The sequence below is a fragment of the Pituophis catenifer genome, unplaced genomic scaffold, assembly GCF_029215685.1.
Source record: "Pituophis catenifer annectens isolate HBS135680 unplaced genomic scaffold, rPitCat1.0.hap2 SCAF_3, whole genome shotgun sequence".
Classification (NCBI taxonomy): Eukaryota; Metazoa; Chordata; class Lepidosauria; order Squamata; family Colubridae; genus Pituophis; species Pituophis catenifer.
Window position 1 is genome coordinate 111,905,986 of NW_027256883.1, and position 19,105 is coordinate 111,925,090.

At 39.0% G+C, this 19,105-nt stretch overlaps 1 protein-coding gene across 3 annotated transcripts in view; it reads left to right on the top strand.

Moving 5' to 3' along the window:
• RASAL2 (RAS protein activator like 2) overlaps positions 1 to 19,105 on the top strand; it is a 227,694-nt gene that overhangs the window by 91,834 nt on the left and 116,755 nt on the right. For all 3 annotated transcript variants that reach the window (XM_070939241.1, XM_070939238.1, XM_070939240.1), the window contains exons 2-3: positions 5,239 to 5,366; positions 16,982 to 17,108. In XM_070939241.1, coding sequence (XP_070795342.1) covers positions 5,239 to 5,366; positions 16,982 to 17,108 — 255 coding nt within the window. The remainder of the gene's footprint in view (positions 1 to 5,238; positions 5,367 to 16,981; positions 17,109 to 19,105) is intronic.

A 19,105-nucleotide genomic window follows, 5' to 3' on the forward strand; every position in this document is an offset into this window, starting at 1 on the left:
ATTGCAAGTACTGATGCTAACCCTCATCAAGGAAGAAGGTTGTTAAAGAAACAAATCGCTTTAAGGATAAGGAAAATCCCATGCAATAGAGGACGATGGACTTCAAAGGAAAGGATAACCCTCTCACTTGCACAGCTATTGAAATCTGATCCTTTATTAATAGATCTACTCAGATATGAAAAACTTCCCCAGCATAGCAATTGTGTTCGACTAATACTGCATTTTGACAGCAATACTATACCAAACGCTGTAATGAAAAGAAAAGGATCCCTGCTCAGATTTGAAGTCATTCCCACAAGAGTCTTCTCGAGTGGGCCTATTAAACCGCTTTTACAAGGACTTAACCAAACATCAAAAATGGTACCTAGGAACCACTCTGCTACCTCCAGGGTCTTTCCTCCAGAATCCGGAGAAACTATGGAGGCAGGCCAGATCAGGGAGGTCCCACATATGAAGGCAAGCACTGACAAATCAGAGAATGTTATAATCAGCGAATTTGTCTCCTTGTCTCCAAAGGAGCAAAGGTCGATGTTAATTGAATTTGATTTATTAAGATCTTCGCTAGCAGAAGCCTGTAGTTCAACGAGAAGGCTATCCAAGTCGGAAGAACGGGGAAAGCATGTGCAGACAAGGCCTAAAGTCGTAAAGTCCGTCCAGCGGGATAGAAGGGAAGGCAAAAGTCTTTTCAAAGAAACAAAGACCATGAACGTAGCGGCAGAAGTTCACCCTCCCCCAACAGTGCAATTGCCCTCACCTGTCTCATCTTCCTTAAGAACGGAGGAGGCACTTCCGCAACAAACAGAGGCCACTTTTGACTCCTTTGGCACTCCAGAGAAGGCGGTGGTAGTAATTCCGGACCCCTCCACCAGAAGGGTGGAGGAAGAGACACAAGGAGTAGTGCCTCGGGGTGACTGACTAGACAACAAATGGCCAACAACTAGGGTATCTTATATCCCTAGCCTTTCCCTCCTGTCCTGGAATATAGCGGGCTGGAAAGGCATTGCAAACCGGATGGATTTTATAAAATTGATTTCAACACATAATCTCATCCTCCTTCAAGAAACCTGGCTGACTACTAATGATCCACAGATCAGCTTACCGGGTTTTGCTTCATGGCATAAACCAGCAGGCAAAGTCAATTTAAGAGGGAGGGCAATTGGGGGCTTAACCACGTTGGTCAAAAGGGATACGGGATGGAAGGGTGAAGAAATTTCTTTAGATCCTCAATTCCAATATATTCTGCCTATTAGATGTACGTTCAGGGGGATGGACTTAATCTTAATTAATGTATATATCGCTCCAATTGGGTTATATGCCTCTTCAGATAGTCCTCCCTCAGTGGTGCTTCTGTCAGTCCCCCTTGGTCAGCAAGGACTTCTAGTTCCAGTTTCCACCCCGTTTTTGGTAGCCACGGTTGAGGGTGACTCCCCTGGTTCTCTCATCCCAGCTATCTTTCTTCCCGATGCTAATTGACCAGCGGGGCTTTTCAGGATTCTCCAGGGTTACCTCATTCTCTCCGATGGGGTGCACGAAATAGGCATCCGACTGGGTGGTGGTTGCTGTCTCTCCCCAGCAATCGGTTTCTCCCAGCTCTCTGCTTCAGACATGATTTGCAAGGTCCCCTCAGTAGAGCGAAGATTGCTTCTCTGGGTTGACCATTTTGCAGATTGTGCTTTCTGTAAGGATCGCCTCTCCTTCCAACTTAAGAAAGTATGAACTCTTGAAACATAGTTGTTCAAAAGGATTCTTTTATTAAGCAGAAGTGAAAGCCATCCAGCTAAAGCACAATCTGAATGCCCTTAGGCAAAGCAGTAGGATTAAAGTGGTAGAGACCCCTCCCTTTAAGTCAGAATGCAGATTTTAGCCAATCCACAAGTGTGAAGATGTTTTCTTTACTATTTCCTTTGAGAACCTGAACAAACATGCATTCCCATCACTATCCTTTAAAGTGAGACAACCCACATGGCTATCATATAAATTCCTGCAGGTAAAGGGAACCTCAGGCCTCCTTGGCGCCAAGATATAGGTTATAAAATATCTGATGACACAGGCCATGGTAGTAACTCGAATCCAAGTCTCCCCCTTCCTCCACTTGAATGGCAGGATCACTTTTAGGGATCTGACAGCTACTACAGTACAGTACTTTTGGTCAAGGTCAGTGAAAATGAGAGCGCTTCTGAGTCATATAGAAAACACAGATTGTCCTCTATAGATTTATAAATACAGAAATAACAACCATACATTTCCTCCTGTTTTGAATTTCTTTTGCAGTCCAAACAAGCCCATCATGTGACTATTAGTTGTCTGCTTGCTACTTGGTTTTTAAAAATTATAAATGAGTCATTCCATTCAAAAGGACTCAAGGGAAGTGGGAAACAATATGCCATATACCAAGTCTAATAATAAATGCTTAATTAAATAATATAATCTTAATTTTATGCTTTTATTTTTGGGATCTTAGTAATAATTTCAGGTGTGGGTTGCATCAAGTGAGGGTCTTGTGATGGGTCATGTCAGGTGAGGGCCATTGGGAGGTGAAGTGCTGGTTGAGGGCTTTAATGTGTTGGTTGAGGATCAGGACTGTCTCTGGTTGACTGTGTGGTTGATTTCAATTCTCACGGGTTCATAGGCTGGTTGTAGGTCGATGTGTCTGTTGATGGAATTGCTTGTGGAGTGCCAAGCTTGTGTGTGGTGGGTGCTAGGGTGGGTTAAGTGAGTCGTGCTCGATTGTATGATCTTTTTTGCCCCAGTAGTTAAGTGAATCACTGCAGTTGTTAAATGAATCATGCAGTTATTTAGTGAATCCTTAACTCTCCCCATTGATATTGCTTGTTAGAAGCCAGCTAGGAAGATTGTAAATGACCCCAGGGTGCTGCAACCATCCTAAGTATATGCCAGTTGCAAAGCACCTGAATTTTGATCATGTGACTGTAGGGATGCTATGACAAGCTAAGTGTGAAGACTGGTCACAAGTCTCTTTTTTTAATACCATTATAATTTTGAGTAGTCATTAAATGAATGGTTGAAAGTTGAAGATTACCTGTACATCAATTGAGAAGGTCAAAGAACACATGATTCAATTGGTTTAGACCAGGAGTGTCAAACTCGCGGCCCACGGGCCAGATGTGTCACGTACTGGCCATGCCCACCCCCGGTTTAGCCAAGGGGGAAAAGTCGTGATACGTCACATGATGACAACGTGATTTTGCGAGGTTGAACTCCTGGTTTAGGCCAAGTATTCTTAAACTCTTCAGTTCACTGAGCCCTTCATGAAGTTACAGATTGTTCAGCAACATCCATTTATTATATGAAAATAATTTAATAAATACTACTTTAATTAATAATACTACACATAATAACAACAGCATTGACCCCTTGGATAGTCCTTGAGGATATTTTCCACTTTGGGAAACTCTAGTTTAGACTGATTTAGATGTCATAGCAAAATCTAGTTTGCGCTTCTAAGTCACAAACATGTCCTTAGAGAAAATATCCTGCTATTGTCACAAATATTCTTGGCTTTCTTCCATTGCTGCCCAAGACAAGATAGTTCTTCCTCAAAAGACATGTTTCCATCAATCTATGGTTCACTAAAACTAGCTCTTCCATGGATAAATATTTTGCAAATCCCTAATTCATCCACCATTGTTTTTACAGCACTTTCTCAGTCTCCCATAGTTGGGAGTTTTCTTATGCCATATTAAACAGCATTTTAATAGTTCTGTTGGAGAGAGTTCTGCAGATTGTCAGTATACTGTATTATTTAAGTTTATGAATGGGAAAAGTCACTTACAATGGATTCTTTTTAGATTTAGAATTCTGCAACAGTATTCTGAAGACTACCTATACATAATGTATAGGTTTCTTTATATAGAGAGCATGAGTAATGTCTCCACTTTAGATTATGCCCTATCTGAAAAGTCCTATAGGAATGTTCAAAGTTTTGTTGTTGTTTCAGTATTTTTAGAAGAGTCAACTGGAGAAGCAGTTTGATGGCTATTGCAAACAATGGCCAAGATTGTTTAGAAGAGGTGGTAACCTTTATTAGAGAGTTTGTTGCTCTTGTGGCAATTTCCTGCAGTAGCATGGATTTTGTATCTATGACTTTTCAACTGTCTTTCAGTTCTGTGATTTTATCATCTCAGTCATTGGAATATTTAATAGACATACTGTAGGCGGATACACTCTTTCAGGCCCAGCCAGGATCTACTTCATTAATTGACTGCAATAATAATCAGTGTGCAAAGAGTTTTGAGTTCTTTGTAAAATGCCTACACATTTGTAATTGAAAATTGTCTCCATGAATTCTATTGAGCAAATTACTGTTTCAATTTCTTTTCTTAAAATAAAATATGCCCCATTCTTACATGGATGACTCTGATAAAATAGCATATTTTAGATTGTAGGCAACAGTTCAATTGAGGTTGTATTTTCCCACACTGTATGAGTAAGCCATGGCAATCCCAAGGCTTATGCATTTTTCCTTCCCTGGACATTTAGTGTATCAGTATCTCCTTTTCAATAAAAAGAAGACCAGAAGAATAGACTAGCCTGAAGTTCACTATACTTAATTCTTATAGTGGGCATTATGGATTCCGATCATATCTGCACTAAATCAATACTGTCATTGATTTTTAATGGTGGTATAAAGAAATTGCATCATATGCGCAAAATTTGCTAGAGACTTCCCGGTAATCTACCTTTGTACACCTTTATATTGTGAGCTAAATAAAAACCAACTTTTTTCCAGTTTGGAAATTGCTTTGTGTACATCTCCTTAGGTTAATTTTCACATATAATCCATAGTTTACAGTAACAGTAACAGTAACAGAGTTGGAAGGGACCCTTGGAGGTCATGTAGTCCAATCCCCTGCTCACGCAGGAGACCTGCACTAGGATTTGAACCGTCGAACTGCCGATCTTTCTGATCAACAAGCTCAGTGTCTTAGCCACTGAACCACCTAGTCAGGCTAGTTCTTGGCATAGATACTATATAGTATTGCTAAAGCTGATTAGATTAACAAATTGTGATAATTTGAGTAGGATTGCATAGGGAGGGGGATTGTTTATTGGCTTGCTTTTACAAATATTGTAAGCAAGTCATACTAAACGAATGCAGTCCTGACTATGCCCCAGGGGTTATAAACATGCATAAGTTTGCTCTGCTGAATCTATATTTAGCACCTGAGTGGGTACCTGACATGTTCTAATTATGCTTTTTTTTTTTTTTTTTTGCAGATGTGAAAGGACCTGCAACTCATAGACTATCTTGTGGTCAGTCCCCTGATTCAGAAACTATAATATGGGAGACAAAGTACTGTATTCTGACCAACAGCCAGCTTGTGTTGCTGAACAAGGAAAAGGAGGTAAGAGAGAGTTTGTTTCTTCTGACTAGTATTCTGACTAGCAACATTTGAATAGATTTCAGTTTGTTTGTTTAAAGTGTGTGTGTGTGTGTGTGTGTGTGTGTGTGTGTGTGTGTGTGTGGTTCCACTCATTATCTTCAGGCTGGTGTCTTCAGCTTCGTGCTTGTGCGAGGAAAGCGTGATCGGAGCTGCCGTCTCTCTATAAATACTGGTGGGGAGGTGTGGGGTGCTGGCTTTGTTGCTGTGAGTGGGTTGGTTGCCTGTGTTGTTACATCTTGATTGGTTGATGGAGTTAATATTTGCAGATTAGTCAGCTGTTTCGTAACATCCTGTGTAGGTGAGGTCCTTGATGTGTGCCCATTAGTCTTTTGTATTTTAACGACCTGGGTAATGGGCTGTGTGTTAACATCCTGAGTTCTAGTGTTGTGATATCCTGAGTTTTTGATGTAATGTCCTGAGCAGATGGCTGTGATGCCACATCCCGGGCTTTGGTTTGGCTCCAGGTTTGAGGTCTTGCCATGTGTTCGTGGCGTGTGTCAGTTTGCTTTGTGTGAAGATCGGAGGGGTGTGCAGCAGCTGGTGATGCTGCCGTGGTCTGGCTTCTGGATGGTGGTTGTACTTCGTCTATGGGATGGGTTTGGGTTTGAATCTGGTGAGGATGATTGGTGGTGGTGTCATGTGTTATCTTGGGTCCTATGTTAATCTTCGTGGCTGGGACTTTTCTGTTGACTAGGGCTAGTTTCCAGATGTCCAGTAGGCGGGAGATATTGTCGCATTTATTCATGTTATGGGGGTGTTTCTCTATTTCGATCACGCAGCTCCAATCATGCTTTCCTCACACAAGCACAAAGCCAAAGACACCAGCCTGAAGATGACGAGTGGGACCTCGTCGAAACGTCGCCAAGATACTCTCATTCTTACACGGGAAAAGACCCGAATACACCAAGACTTGCATACCTGTACCCGTGAAAATCTACGAAAACAAATATATATATATTTATATATAAATATAAATATATTGATATATATATTGATATATATATAACATATATATATATATATATATCTCGTAGGTTTTCACGGGTACAGGTATGCAAGCCTTGGTGTATTCGGGAACGGACTTTAGAGGTCCTCTAGTCCAACCCTCTGCTCAGGCAGGAAGCCCTATACCATGGGTGTCAAACTCAATTTCATTGAGGGCCGCATCAGGGCTGTAGTTGACCTTGGGGACCTGTGCGGGCGTGGCTGACTGGGTGGGCATGGCTGACTGAGTGGGTGTGGCCTGCTTGTCGCCACTTACCGGACATGATCGACCGAGTGTGCGTCACCAACCGGGGGGGCATGGCCAGCTTGACACCACTCTCCAAACTGTTGGCATGTTTCCTCTTTGCATTGAGTAGACCGGGTTGAAGCCATGCTGGCCAAATGTTTTCTCTTCGCATTGGGTAGACCAGGCTGAAGTGATGCGAATAGACCAGGCCAAAGCAATGTGGGTAGACTGGACTGAAGCAATGTGGGCTGGTCCCTTACATTTTCCAGGACGGCCCTGCAGTCCGGATCTAACCACAACATGGGCCGGATTCAGCCCACAGGACTTGTGTTTGACACCCTTGCCCTATACCATTTCAGACAAATGGTTGTCCAATCTTTTTTTAAAAACGTCCAGTGTTGGAGCATTCACAACTTCTGGACGCAAGTTGTTCCACTGAATAATTGTTTTTTTTAATTAGAAGCTGCCAAGACATTTGTCTGAAGTGGTATATGATTTCTTGCCTGAGCATGCGATTGAATTAGAAGCCCTCCAAAGTCCCTTCCAGCTCTGTTATTCAGAATAACTCATTGTGGAATTGGGCAGTATCAAAACTGAAAAATTTAAATTAAATTTACATTTGTAGCCACCATTAAATCTTGTGTTTTAGCAAAGCAGATATTATCAGTATTCCTTTCCTAACATTTTGAATGAAATTTTGTACTATTGTGATATTATAAAACAAAATATTGTAACATTCTTATATTTTAAATCCACCAATGATCCATAGTTTATGTTGTAGATATTTTTCATGTTTTGAGTCAAATAGTATGGGAACAAAATAAGAGAAAGATTATCAATATCCAGGCGGCAGTTAAAAAAAGAATGTAGATATTATTGTCATTCTCTAGTTTATAATTCTTTTTCTTATTAGACAGTAATAGACTTTAGCCTAAGGAGATCTGAACAGTATGCTGCTCATTTGAGCTACTGAATTGAATGACACAGATTTCACTTCAAAAACATTTTGATGTTCTTAGACAAAAAGAGATTTTTGCCATGCTTTTGTTCTTTTTTAGTAGTCTAGGCAGCTGACTGGAAATGTAGAAAAATGCATTAGTATTTTATTAAAGCTGGAAAGATGTATGTCCTTTACAATTTATGCAATTCTAAAGGACATTTTACTTAGTACAAATAATATATTTTATCAAAGCCAATTCTAAGCTGTTTCAAATAGAAGCTTAATGGTTGTAGGTTTGGCTCACTGACCATTGATGTGAAAGGACTATCAAAGTTTACTGGGTATATGACCAAGACATAGGTAACGTGCAATTAATTTTGCCCCAAAGCAGGGGCCATAATCTGATCTGTATTTTGGGTAATTGGGTATTGTGCTTGAGGCAAGAACCATAGGCCAGAGAAGTAATATGGACAGGTCTTGATGGAGCAGCTAGTGGGATGAAGAATGAGTTCAGGAGTCAGCATAGTAGGATATTTTTCTTTGGGAAACAAGTTACTGAGACTGAAGTAAAAAGCTAAGGTTTTATGGAAACAGCAGCTGCAATGGACTCCTATAGCATCTGTGTAAGATTTCTGTGTAATACCAATTGTTCTACACATGCTTTCTTACCTCTGCTGTTACACGTCTTGGCAGGCTAGGCTTAAAATACTTGAATAAGCATCTAAGAATCCAGGAACTTTGATAAATAATTTATGGTAGAAAAGCTGAGAACCCACGAATATCTTCCAAGTCCCCATCCCTGATGAAATATACTCTAGAACAGGGGTGTCAAACTCAAGGCCCACGGCCCAGATCCAGCCTGCAACATGGTTGGATCTGGCCTGTGGGGCCATCTTGGAAAATGTAAGGGGCCAGCCTGCATTGTTTCGGCCCGGTCTACTCGCATTGCTTTGGCCCGGTCTACCCAGTGCGAAGAGGAAACATTGGGCCAGTGTGGCTTCAGTCCGGTTTACCCAATGCAAAGAGGAAACATGCCAACAGTTTGGGGAATGCCGTCAAGCTGGCCACGCCCACCTGGTTGGTCACACCCACCCAGTCAGCCATATCCAGTGAGTGGCATCAAGCTGGCCACACCCATCCAGTCGACCATGCCCAGCCCAACCCCCTGAGGTCAACTACAGCCCTGAGGCGGCCCTCAGTGAAATTGAGTTTGACACCCCTGCTCTAGAATATGGAAGAAACTGGCTAAAGATCTTTTTTTAAAAAAAAATTATTATTATTTTTTATTTATATGCCACCCTTCTCCGGAGACTCAGGGTGGCTTACAATGCATTAAGCAATAGCCTTCATACTTTTTGTATATTTTATACAAAGTCAGTTTATTGCCCCCACAATCCGGATCCTCATTTTACCTACCTTAGAAAGGATGGAAGGCTGAGTCAACCTTGAGCCTGGTGAGATTTGAACTTGCAGTAATTGCAGGCAGCTGATGTTAATAACAGTGCTTTAGTCTGCTGCGCCACTAGGGCTCTTGGATCCTCTATTTGGATCCTCTATTGGTAAACTTTGAGAAATCCTGGAGTTTCTGGGAGGTGACAGAAAGTTGGACAAGAGCAAATATGGTCCCTGACTTCAAAAAGAAAGAAAGAAAGAAAGAAAGAAGCACCAAATAATTATTATGCATTAGTGAGCATCAATACCCAGAAATACATTGAAGCAAACAATAAAACTATCTATTTGTAAAAGTAGCTTGAAGACAATGCTATGATTACTAAGCATCAGCATGACTTTGTCAAAAATAGGTCAGATGAGACAAGCCTTGTCTCCTTCGACAAAGTAACTATTTTATTGAATAAGGAGAATGCTATTCAGCAAAATATCTGCCAAGTTCCACATAAATTGTCATTGACAAGCTGTTAAAATGAGGTTTGGCTGGCACTTCAGTAAGGTAGTTCCATAACTGGCTGGGTAGCCACATTCAGAGTGTCAACATCAATAGCTCTAGGTTGAGTTGGAGAGCAGTGATCAGCATGTTCCTTGGGGATCTTTCTTGGGGCTAAAATTAACATTTTTATTAATGACCTGGATAATGGTATTGATTGGTTGGTTATCAGATTTGCAGATTAAAAAGATTGGGAGGACTGGCCAATACATAGGATAACAGAGCGAGATAGCAATGCAATCTGGACAAAGTGGGGGAGGAAAGCGCCCAATCTCTTGGGTTTCTTCAAAGGGATGAAAAACTGGCTGTGTAGCCTTGCATGGGGGATACAGGGGCCTACACAGCCACATGGGGCTGGTTGGTCCTATGAGAACTCCCCCATACACACACACACACACCTGCATTAACAACTCTTAGTCTCTCCCCATCTTGGAACTCTTCATTTCTGTAGTTTTAGAATGTTCAATGTTGTTTTTCATCAAACAAATTAATCCTAAACTATTCAGTTTTTAATGTTGTATTATACTGATTAAATTGTATACTGCCCAGAGCCTCTTTGTGAAGGAGATGGGCGGTTAAGAAATTTGATATAAAAATAAATAAATAAACAAGTTGGAAGACTGGACTAAGGGGAGCAAGATGTCCTTCAGCATAGAATAATACAAGGTGCTACACTTAGAATGGAAATATCTAGGGCACACAATAAGATGGGGGATTCATGGATTGGAAGAACCCATTAGATTAAAAACTGAATACTACTTACTGTTACTACTACTAATAATAATGTCATGATATCCTAACATCAGGAAGCCAGAACCAGGAATTGTTGGGAACCGGGCCACGCAAACAGCGGGCAAGCACACAAAGCTTCCTTTGCACATGCGCAGGATCTAGGTTGCTCATGGGAAACTATTCCCCTCCCCCCACTGCCAATGCCACTGCAAGTCCGTGGAGCCAGAAAGTGTAGGAGGCCCAGATAACCTCCATTTTTGTTTTGGCAATGAACAGGTTTATATCTGGTTGTTTTTTTTTCTATTGCATGAGAACTAACTTCTAAGGTTCTTGGCAGGAGCCGAGATTCAAAAGAAGTATCAATTTAAAAGTCATAATGCACTTTCAAGCAAAACCAGGCAATCGCCAAAAGTCAGCATTTACTCAAAGGCTGTATTGGTCGTTCTCATTTAGTACCTGTCTCATTTATTGACCGTTTGCAGTTAGTAATTTTACAACCAGTTCTCACATTTGTGATCTTTGCAAGTATGTAAAGCAAAGGAAAGCTGAAGTGACAACATAAGAATGGTTGTGGTTTTCAGTAAGAGCAGTAACGCTAAAGACAAATAAGAACTAGAATTCGGACACAATACAAGAAATGGATGGCCTAAAAATTTTATCCTTAAATGTTAATGGCTTAAACGATAAAAAAAAAAGAAAGATAATTTTATCAAAACTGGTAAAACAGAACCCAGACATAATTTGTTTACAGGAGGTTCATATAAAAAAAAATGAGGCAAATTGTCTAGAATTTATTAAATTTGGCAAACTATTTGTGTCATTAGCAGAGAAAAAGAAAAGGGGTGTGGCGATATATGTGAAAAAAGGAATTGAGGCAGAATTAAAGTACAAGGATACTTAAAGGGAGAATTCTAATGGTAGAAATTAGGAGAGGTAATGCAAAAATGATGTTGGTGAGAGTATATGCCCCGAATGAGAAACAGGAACAATTTTACAAAAAATTACACGAACAATTAGGGAGTTGGGCCCATGCTGAAATATGTATGTTAGGCGATTTTAATGGTATTGTTAACCCAGAGAAAGATTATAAAAGTGGGGAGAGAAAAAGAAATAAAAGATTACCTCTGCCAAAAAGCTTCTTTGATCTGGTGAATGAAATTAACCTAATTGATATGTGGCGTACTTTACACCCGCACGATTCCCAATACACCTTTTTCTCAAATCCACAGAATTCTTGGTCCAGAATCGACATGGTATGGACTACTAGAAAATTAGGTCTAGAAATTAAGAAAGTGGATATAAGTATAAATACTTGGACAGATCATAAACTTCTCGAAGTAAATTGGCACTATATTAACAAGAGAAGGCAACAAAGATGGAGTCTAAGATCCAACCTCTTGAATGAAAAAGAGTTTATAATAAAATTAAATGAAGAAATTAAGCGCTTCTTCATCGAGAATGCAAGCAAGGCACGGCGAAGGAAATTGTATGGGATACCATGAAAGCGTATTTGAGAGGAGTAGTGATATCATACACGGCGTTCAAAAATAAGGAAGAAAGGAAAGTTAGAGAGGATTATAACAGGAAACTAGAAGAAGCGGATAGCAAATTACAACAAAACCCAGGAGACGAGATGGCCAAACAAAAGTGGATGATGGCAAGGCATAATCTTAACATTCTGGATCAGGAAGAGTTGGCGCAAAAAATCAAGAGAACAAAACACTACCACTTTGAGAACGCCAACAAGTCAGGAAGATGGCTGGCATACAGATTAAAAAAAGAACAGGAAAAAAATCAAATTCTCACACTAGAAGACTCCAATGGTGATATCTTGACAAAAGAAGTGGGTAAGTTAGAAAGAGCGAGAGAATTTTATGAAATTTTATATAAGGAGGAAGCGATCGATCCAGATAAAACTGTACAATATCTGATGGAAGCTTACTTGCCACAGATAACGGAAGAAGAGAGAGAAATGTTAAACAACAAAATCACAGTGGAAGAACTCAAATTGGCTCTTGCCAAAATCAAAAAAAACAAAACACCAGGCGCAGATGGTCTCCCGGGGGAAATTTATGCAAAATTCGAGGAAGAATTACAATTAGAACTGTTAGATATATTTAATGAGGTATTAGTTGGTACAAGAATCCCAGATTCCTGGAAAGAAACTTATATTATACTCATATTGAAAGAAGGTGCTGACCCGAAACAGATAGCAAATTATAGGCCGATTTCTTTGTTAAATTCAGATTACAAATTATTTACAAGTATAATTGCGGAAAGACTAAAAAAAATTCTAAATGGCTGGATTCACAATGATCAGAAAGGATTCGTCCCAGGGAGGCAAATGAGGGATAACGTGAGGACTGTAATAAATGTCATAGAATATTATGAACAGCACCCGGAAAAACAGCTGGCGTTAGTGTTCTTGGACGCCCAAAAGGCGTTCGACAACTTAAATTGGAAATTTATGATCAACCAAATTGATTTAATGGGATTTGGGACAAATTTTAGAAAGATGATTGAAAATATTTACCAAAAACAGAGGGCAAGTATTTTAATAAATGGGGACAAGACGCGGATATTTTGGATACAAAAGGGAGTTAGACAGGGATGCCCCCTGTCCCCGCTACTCTTTATAATGGCGCTGGAAATCCTACTCAGAAAGATCAGAGATAACAAAGAAATCAAAGGACTACAAATTAAGAAAGAAATTTTTAAAACACAAGCCTTCGCAGATGACGTGGCCTTAATAATGGAAGATCCCTTGAAATCTGGCCCCAAATTACTCCAGGAAGTACAACAGTATGGAGAAGTCGCTGGCTTCAAGCTTAATAAAACCAAAACTAAAATTTTAGTAAGAAATATGACAGAGACAAACAAGAAAGAGTTAGAAAAGTCTTTAGAACTTCAGATAGCGAAGAAAATAAAATATTTGGGAATATGGATTACTGCAAGATATTCCTCTTTAAAGGAGGATAACTACAGTCCACTATTACAAAAAATAAAGCAGGATATAGACAGATGGAAGAAGTTAAAATTGTCTTTTACAGGTAAGATCTCAGCAATTAAAATGAATATTCTCCCCAAGATTATATTTTTATTTCAAACTATACCAGTGAATATTGATAAAAAATATTTCCTAGATCTGGAAAAGAAGGTTCGAGAATTCTTATGGGAAGGGAAGAAGGCAAGGATTGCATATAAAACACTGCAAGGGAAAAGAAACATGGGTGGCTTCAGATTACCCGATTGGGAAGCATATCAGAAGGCGGCCAAATTAGTATGGATCAAAGAATGGGTTACATTACAAAACAAGAGAATTTTGACGTTAGAAGGCCACGAACTACAGGTAGGCTGGCACGCTTATTTATGGGGCCTAAAGAATAAAAAGAACTCATATTTCCACAAACACAAATTAAGGGAGACCCTGATTCAAACATGGGAAGAAATTAGGCAAAGATTTTACACGAAAGTACCGATCTGGCTCTCAATTATGGAGGCTCTGACTGCCTCTAATAAAAGGGATATCTTGACATTCGGCACCTACAAAGATATATTAGATGATAATGGTATTCTTAAATCACGAGAAATATTAAGTAATCAAGGTTTCAATTTAGATTGGTGGAGCTACCTACAGATAAGCTCAAGATATCAAAAAGATAGGGATCAATTAGGTATAGAGACGAAGTACAACAATTTGGATAAAATTATGTTGGGGATTGAAAAGAAAATGCTAGCGAGATTTTACAACTTCTTATTAGGCGAGGACAGAGCAGAAGGAATAGCCAGGAATCAACTAAGCATTTGGGAGAAAAATATTGGCTATAGGCTAAATTTCAATGACTGGGAGGAGGCCTGGAATAGAAATTATAATTTGACTAAATCAGCAACTTATAGGGAGAATCACTATAAAATATTTCATAGATGGTATCTAGCCCCAGCTAGACTAGCAAAAATATTTCCCAGTGCCTCAGCAATATGTTGGAAGTGTGGAAAGGAGGTTGGCACCTTCTTTCATATGTGGTGGTCCTGCCCAGAGACAAAAAAGTTTTGGACAAAAATACGAATCTGGCTACGAGAAATAGTGGAAGAAGATATAAAACTTTCCCCCGAAATCTTCTTATTAGGAATGATGGGAGATGGACTCTCTAAGGACAAGATACAATTAACTATACATGTTATAACAGCGGCCAGATTAACCTTTGCAAAATACTGGAAGGACAAACAAACCCCTCCAGAGATGACAATAATAAATAAAATCCTAGAATGCGCAGAAATGGCAAAATTAACAAGTGCTCTTAAAGACGATGAGAATTCAAAATTTAAGGCAGTATGGGAAAGGTGGTACAAATGGTGGAATAATAGAACGAGATTATAAGGATATGTCTATTTCTAATAATGATAGATTTGAAGATACTTGATATGTACATAATGTAAATATGTAACCGCATGACACCTCAGATGTTAATGGAGATTTGATGTTTTCTTTTTAAATTTTTTTTTTAAAATCAATAAAGTATTATTAAAAAAAAAAAAGAAGAATGGTTGTGGTTTTACTTAATAACCACTTTGCTTAATGACCGAGCCGCTGGTCCAAATTATGGTCACTAAGTGAGGACTACTTTTATATATATTATTTTATATTTTTATGCTTCTTTTTAAAAATTATAGCCAATCTCTGCTCTATAGACCATAACAAATGCAGATCGATTGATTGTAAAGTTTTCAACTGTACCCTCATGCTGTTGCTTTTAGACAAAAGTAAGAGAGGTGTGAAGCATTTCAAGGGAGAAAGATGATTTAGAGTATATGTTGGTGTTCATGTAGCATCCATCGGCAGCTCTTTAAACCAGACAATCTTTTTGACACCCATAATTTGGCATTATTAGTGTTTGCCATGGGTAGTGTAGCACTGAAAGTCTTCGAATTTTTAGCTGTTATACATATTTTTGGGGAAGCTGATCTGAATGTTCCTGGCATCTGAATAGATCCTTGGAGGACAAATTGAATATAGTCTACCACTTTTGAATCAGAAAATTGAGAACAGCAGAGATCTGCTTGCTTCCCAACTGCTTTTCTTGCCAACCATGCTTCATTCCAGGAAATTACTTCTCACATATTTTTTTAATACAAAGTGTGAATCAGAATGCCAGCATTACTCTCTTCCCAGATAAAGATTTGCAGTCTCTCATGGTTTAAATCAGAATTAGGCAAATGGATTTGTGCAAAAGGATTTCCCTCCCTTGTGTCCTCACCACGGAGCAATTTTGGAAGACACACAGGCGGGGTCAAGAGAGACTCTGTTTTACTGGTATTACATAGGTGGCATTGGATATTCTACAGAATCTGAAACCAAGGGGCCAAATTGCTCAGTCATTCCAGTTACGTCCACCACCAAACTGCTATTTTGGGAGGGAAATCCTTTTGCGCAAGTGCAAATCCGCTTGCCTAATTCTGATTTAGGCCATACAGGGTCTGCAAATCTTTATCTGGGAAGAGAGTAGTGCTGGCATTCTGATTCACACCTTGTATAAAAAAATAACTCTATGTTGTAATCAATTATAACAAGTCTGACTAGAGCTTGAAATGTTTTAAAGTTACTAGAGAAATATTGGCAAGTGGTGAGACAATTTATCAGTTGTAAGCTAGTTCCAGTTGATAGTTTCCCACTTAATTATTTAGAAGTTGATGCATTTTTGCAGAAATGGTTTGGAAAAAGCTTTACACTGCTCGAATGTCTTGCTAGATTTTCCATTCTTTTGATGGGAGAAATAAACAAACTGCAAATTAATAATTAACCCTCATAAATACTATGAAATTACACATACCTGTCACTTTGAATATATACTGAGAACAAGCATAAACCGTAATTTAAACGGTTTGACACTGTCAAAATTGTGTCCGATTGAAAACAGACATCTTAGCTAAAAGTCCAAAATGAAGGAAATAATTGAAGTTCTTAAGTAAAGTTTTTACACAAGGCTGTCATAATCTTCTCATCAGCAATTCTTGGACATCTTGTACTAGAGATTTCCTAATGTTTCATGGAACAATATTGTAATTTCAGGCTGCTAGTTCTGGATCATGACTTTGAAAATCCTTATTTAAACTCATTTTACAAAAGCTCATCCTATTATAATTCAGTTTTTGTGCTTAATAATTTGCTGTTTTTTTCAGTATATTATATATGCAACTCATTTGACAGCTCAACTGCCCGAAGGATAAAAATCCGATATCATGCTTTCTATACTGCAGAGTTGAAAAAATAAACTTGAACCACATTTCATATATCAGAAGGCAATCATAGAAGCTAGACAAAAAAATGAATTTAGAGTTCAGTGTCTAAAATTTCTCGTATGAAGATACCAAAACAAACTCACTATAGGCCACAATCTTGATAGTGGTTGAGCATGCATGCGTATTGCTTTCATCTCAACCACAATCATTATCCCCACTGATTATATCACTGTAAATTTTTTTTGAAAGAAGAAACTACAGTTGAAAGAACATATAATTTAGAAAAGGGACTCCCAGAGTTACGCACAGCATGTCCAAGGCCTTAGGTACCCTTCTAATCATACAGAGTTAAATCTTGGCTCAGATATCTATGATCTTTAACATGCATTAGGGTAATAGCAAAGACTTTTGAACTAGAAAAAATAAGTTGTTCTTCCAATTATTTATATTGAAAGCTGAAAATTGTATCATTCCTGTATTCTTTTCATATACAGGTAGCAGTCGAAGGAGGACAAGAGCAGCCAGCAGAGCCCACCAAAGGGCGTTGCCTCCGGCGTACCGTGAGTGTTCCTTCAGAGGGTCAGTTTCCTGACTATCCACCAGAGGGAGCTACTAAACTTGGTAATTATATAAGGAAACTTCGTGTTCTAAGCTAACATTTCACATTCAAGAAACCACATCCTGCTGTACTCTAAAAATCTTGTCTGAACTAAAAGCCTTTTAGGAATGTTCCAGGAAAGGCTATATAGCAGCGTCATTCTGAATTGATACTGAACTGTTCAGTTGCTTTGTGGATTTACCTGAATTAGTAAAGTTCCTGTTACATTTCAAGCAGGAAGCTTTTAGACTACTAAGACTACTTTTGAAGTTTACAGCCTCGGGTTTGTAGCCATTTAATCTTGGCCTTTGGGAATAAGCACAGAATCTTTTTATGGTGGTTTTAAATGTCTCCTGCTATTTGTTGGAGTTGCTTAGTTAAGACTTTAATTTTCTTACAGTGTCGGAGCTCTTAGTTTCTGCCAGGACTAAACTGTCATACAGTATATAAATGTGTAATTTTTACTATTTGGTATCCCTACTCTGTTTATAACAGCAGTTCATATAACTGTTGTTTAAATAAGCACCTGCTAAATAAGTGATTATGCTCAAGGGAAAATACTGCAAAATGTAAAGGAAAAAGGGAGAGTAAAAATTAAGAAGCCCTGGATTATAAGAGTGGATTTCCCTCCCAGCATCTTGGTGTCACAGTGCATAAAAAAATAGTGCCCTTGGCATTTTGATGGACAGCTGATAGGATAGAAAAAATCATAAATGGTTTTTTTTCATTAATTCAGAAATCTGACATCTTTATTAGTTATATATGGAAAAGGAAAAAAAAAATTACAGCAATTCAAATGGTTTCCCCTGCTATAATTGCTTAATAGATAAAAACAGAGAAAAGTTGGGGGACATATTCCTCCTCTTCCTCCTCCTCTTTCTTTGCCTAATTTGCCTCGAGTCCTAGTGGACAATCACTTAAATATGAGCCAGCAGTATGCAGCAGCTGCCAAAAAAGCCAACACAGTTCTAGGCTGCATAAACAGAGGGATAGAATCAAGATCACCTGAAGTGTTAATATCACTTTATAATGCCTTGGTAAGGCCATACTTGGAATATTGCATCCAATTTTGGTCGCCACAATGTAAAAAAGTTGTTGAGACTCTAGAAAGAGTGCAGAGAAGAGCAACAAAAATGATTAGGGGACTCGAGGATAAAACATATAAAGAACAGTTGCTGGAACTGGATATGTCTGGTCTTATGAAAAGAAGGACCAGGGGTGACATGATAGCAACGTTCCAATATCTCATGAGTTGCCACAAAGAAGTGGGAGTCAAACTATTCTCCAAAGCACCTGAGGGTAGAACAAGAAGCAATGGGCGGAAACTAATCAAGGAGAGAAGCAAATAAGGAGAAATTTCCTGACAGTTAGAACAATTAATCAGTGGAACACCTTGCCTCCAGAAGTTATAAATGTTCCAACACTGGAAGTTTTTAAGAAGAGATTGGATAACCATTTGTCTGAAGTGGTGTAGGGATTCCTGCCTAGGCAGGGGGTTGGACTAGAAGATCTCTAATGTCCCTTCCAACTCTATTATTCTATTCTATTCTAATTTATGCTGAATTGCCTGGGGAGGAATCCTTAATGATGGTTACAAGAATGAGCATTCAACACATTTAAACAATATATTAAAAGAGGACCGGTTGGCCCCTTTGTACAAACTAGTAAGATACACTACGTAAAGGTTTCCAAATTGCGAATAGCATTGACTTCAGCACTTTCCCTACAACAGTTTTACAGTGCTATTATAACAAAAAAAAATCCCATGTAAACTGAGATTGTGTTCCTTTGGACAAAAGTCTGTTGAAACTACAACTCACGTCTTGCAATACTGTATCGTCTACAACATTAGTGTTGAATTCACAGCCCGCAGGCCAGATGCATCATGTGCTGGCCATCCCACCCTCACTTTAGCGTCAGGTGGGTTTCACTTACCTTTGCTACCTGTTCACTCACACGCCACTTCTGTGCATGCACAGATCGTATTTTATGATGTCCAGGCAGGTAGGTGGAGCCTCCC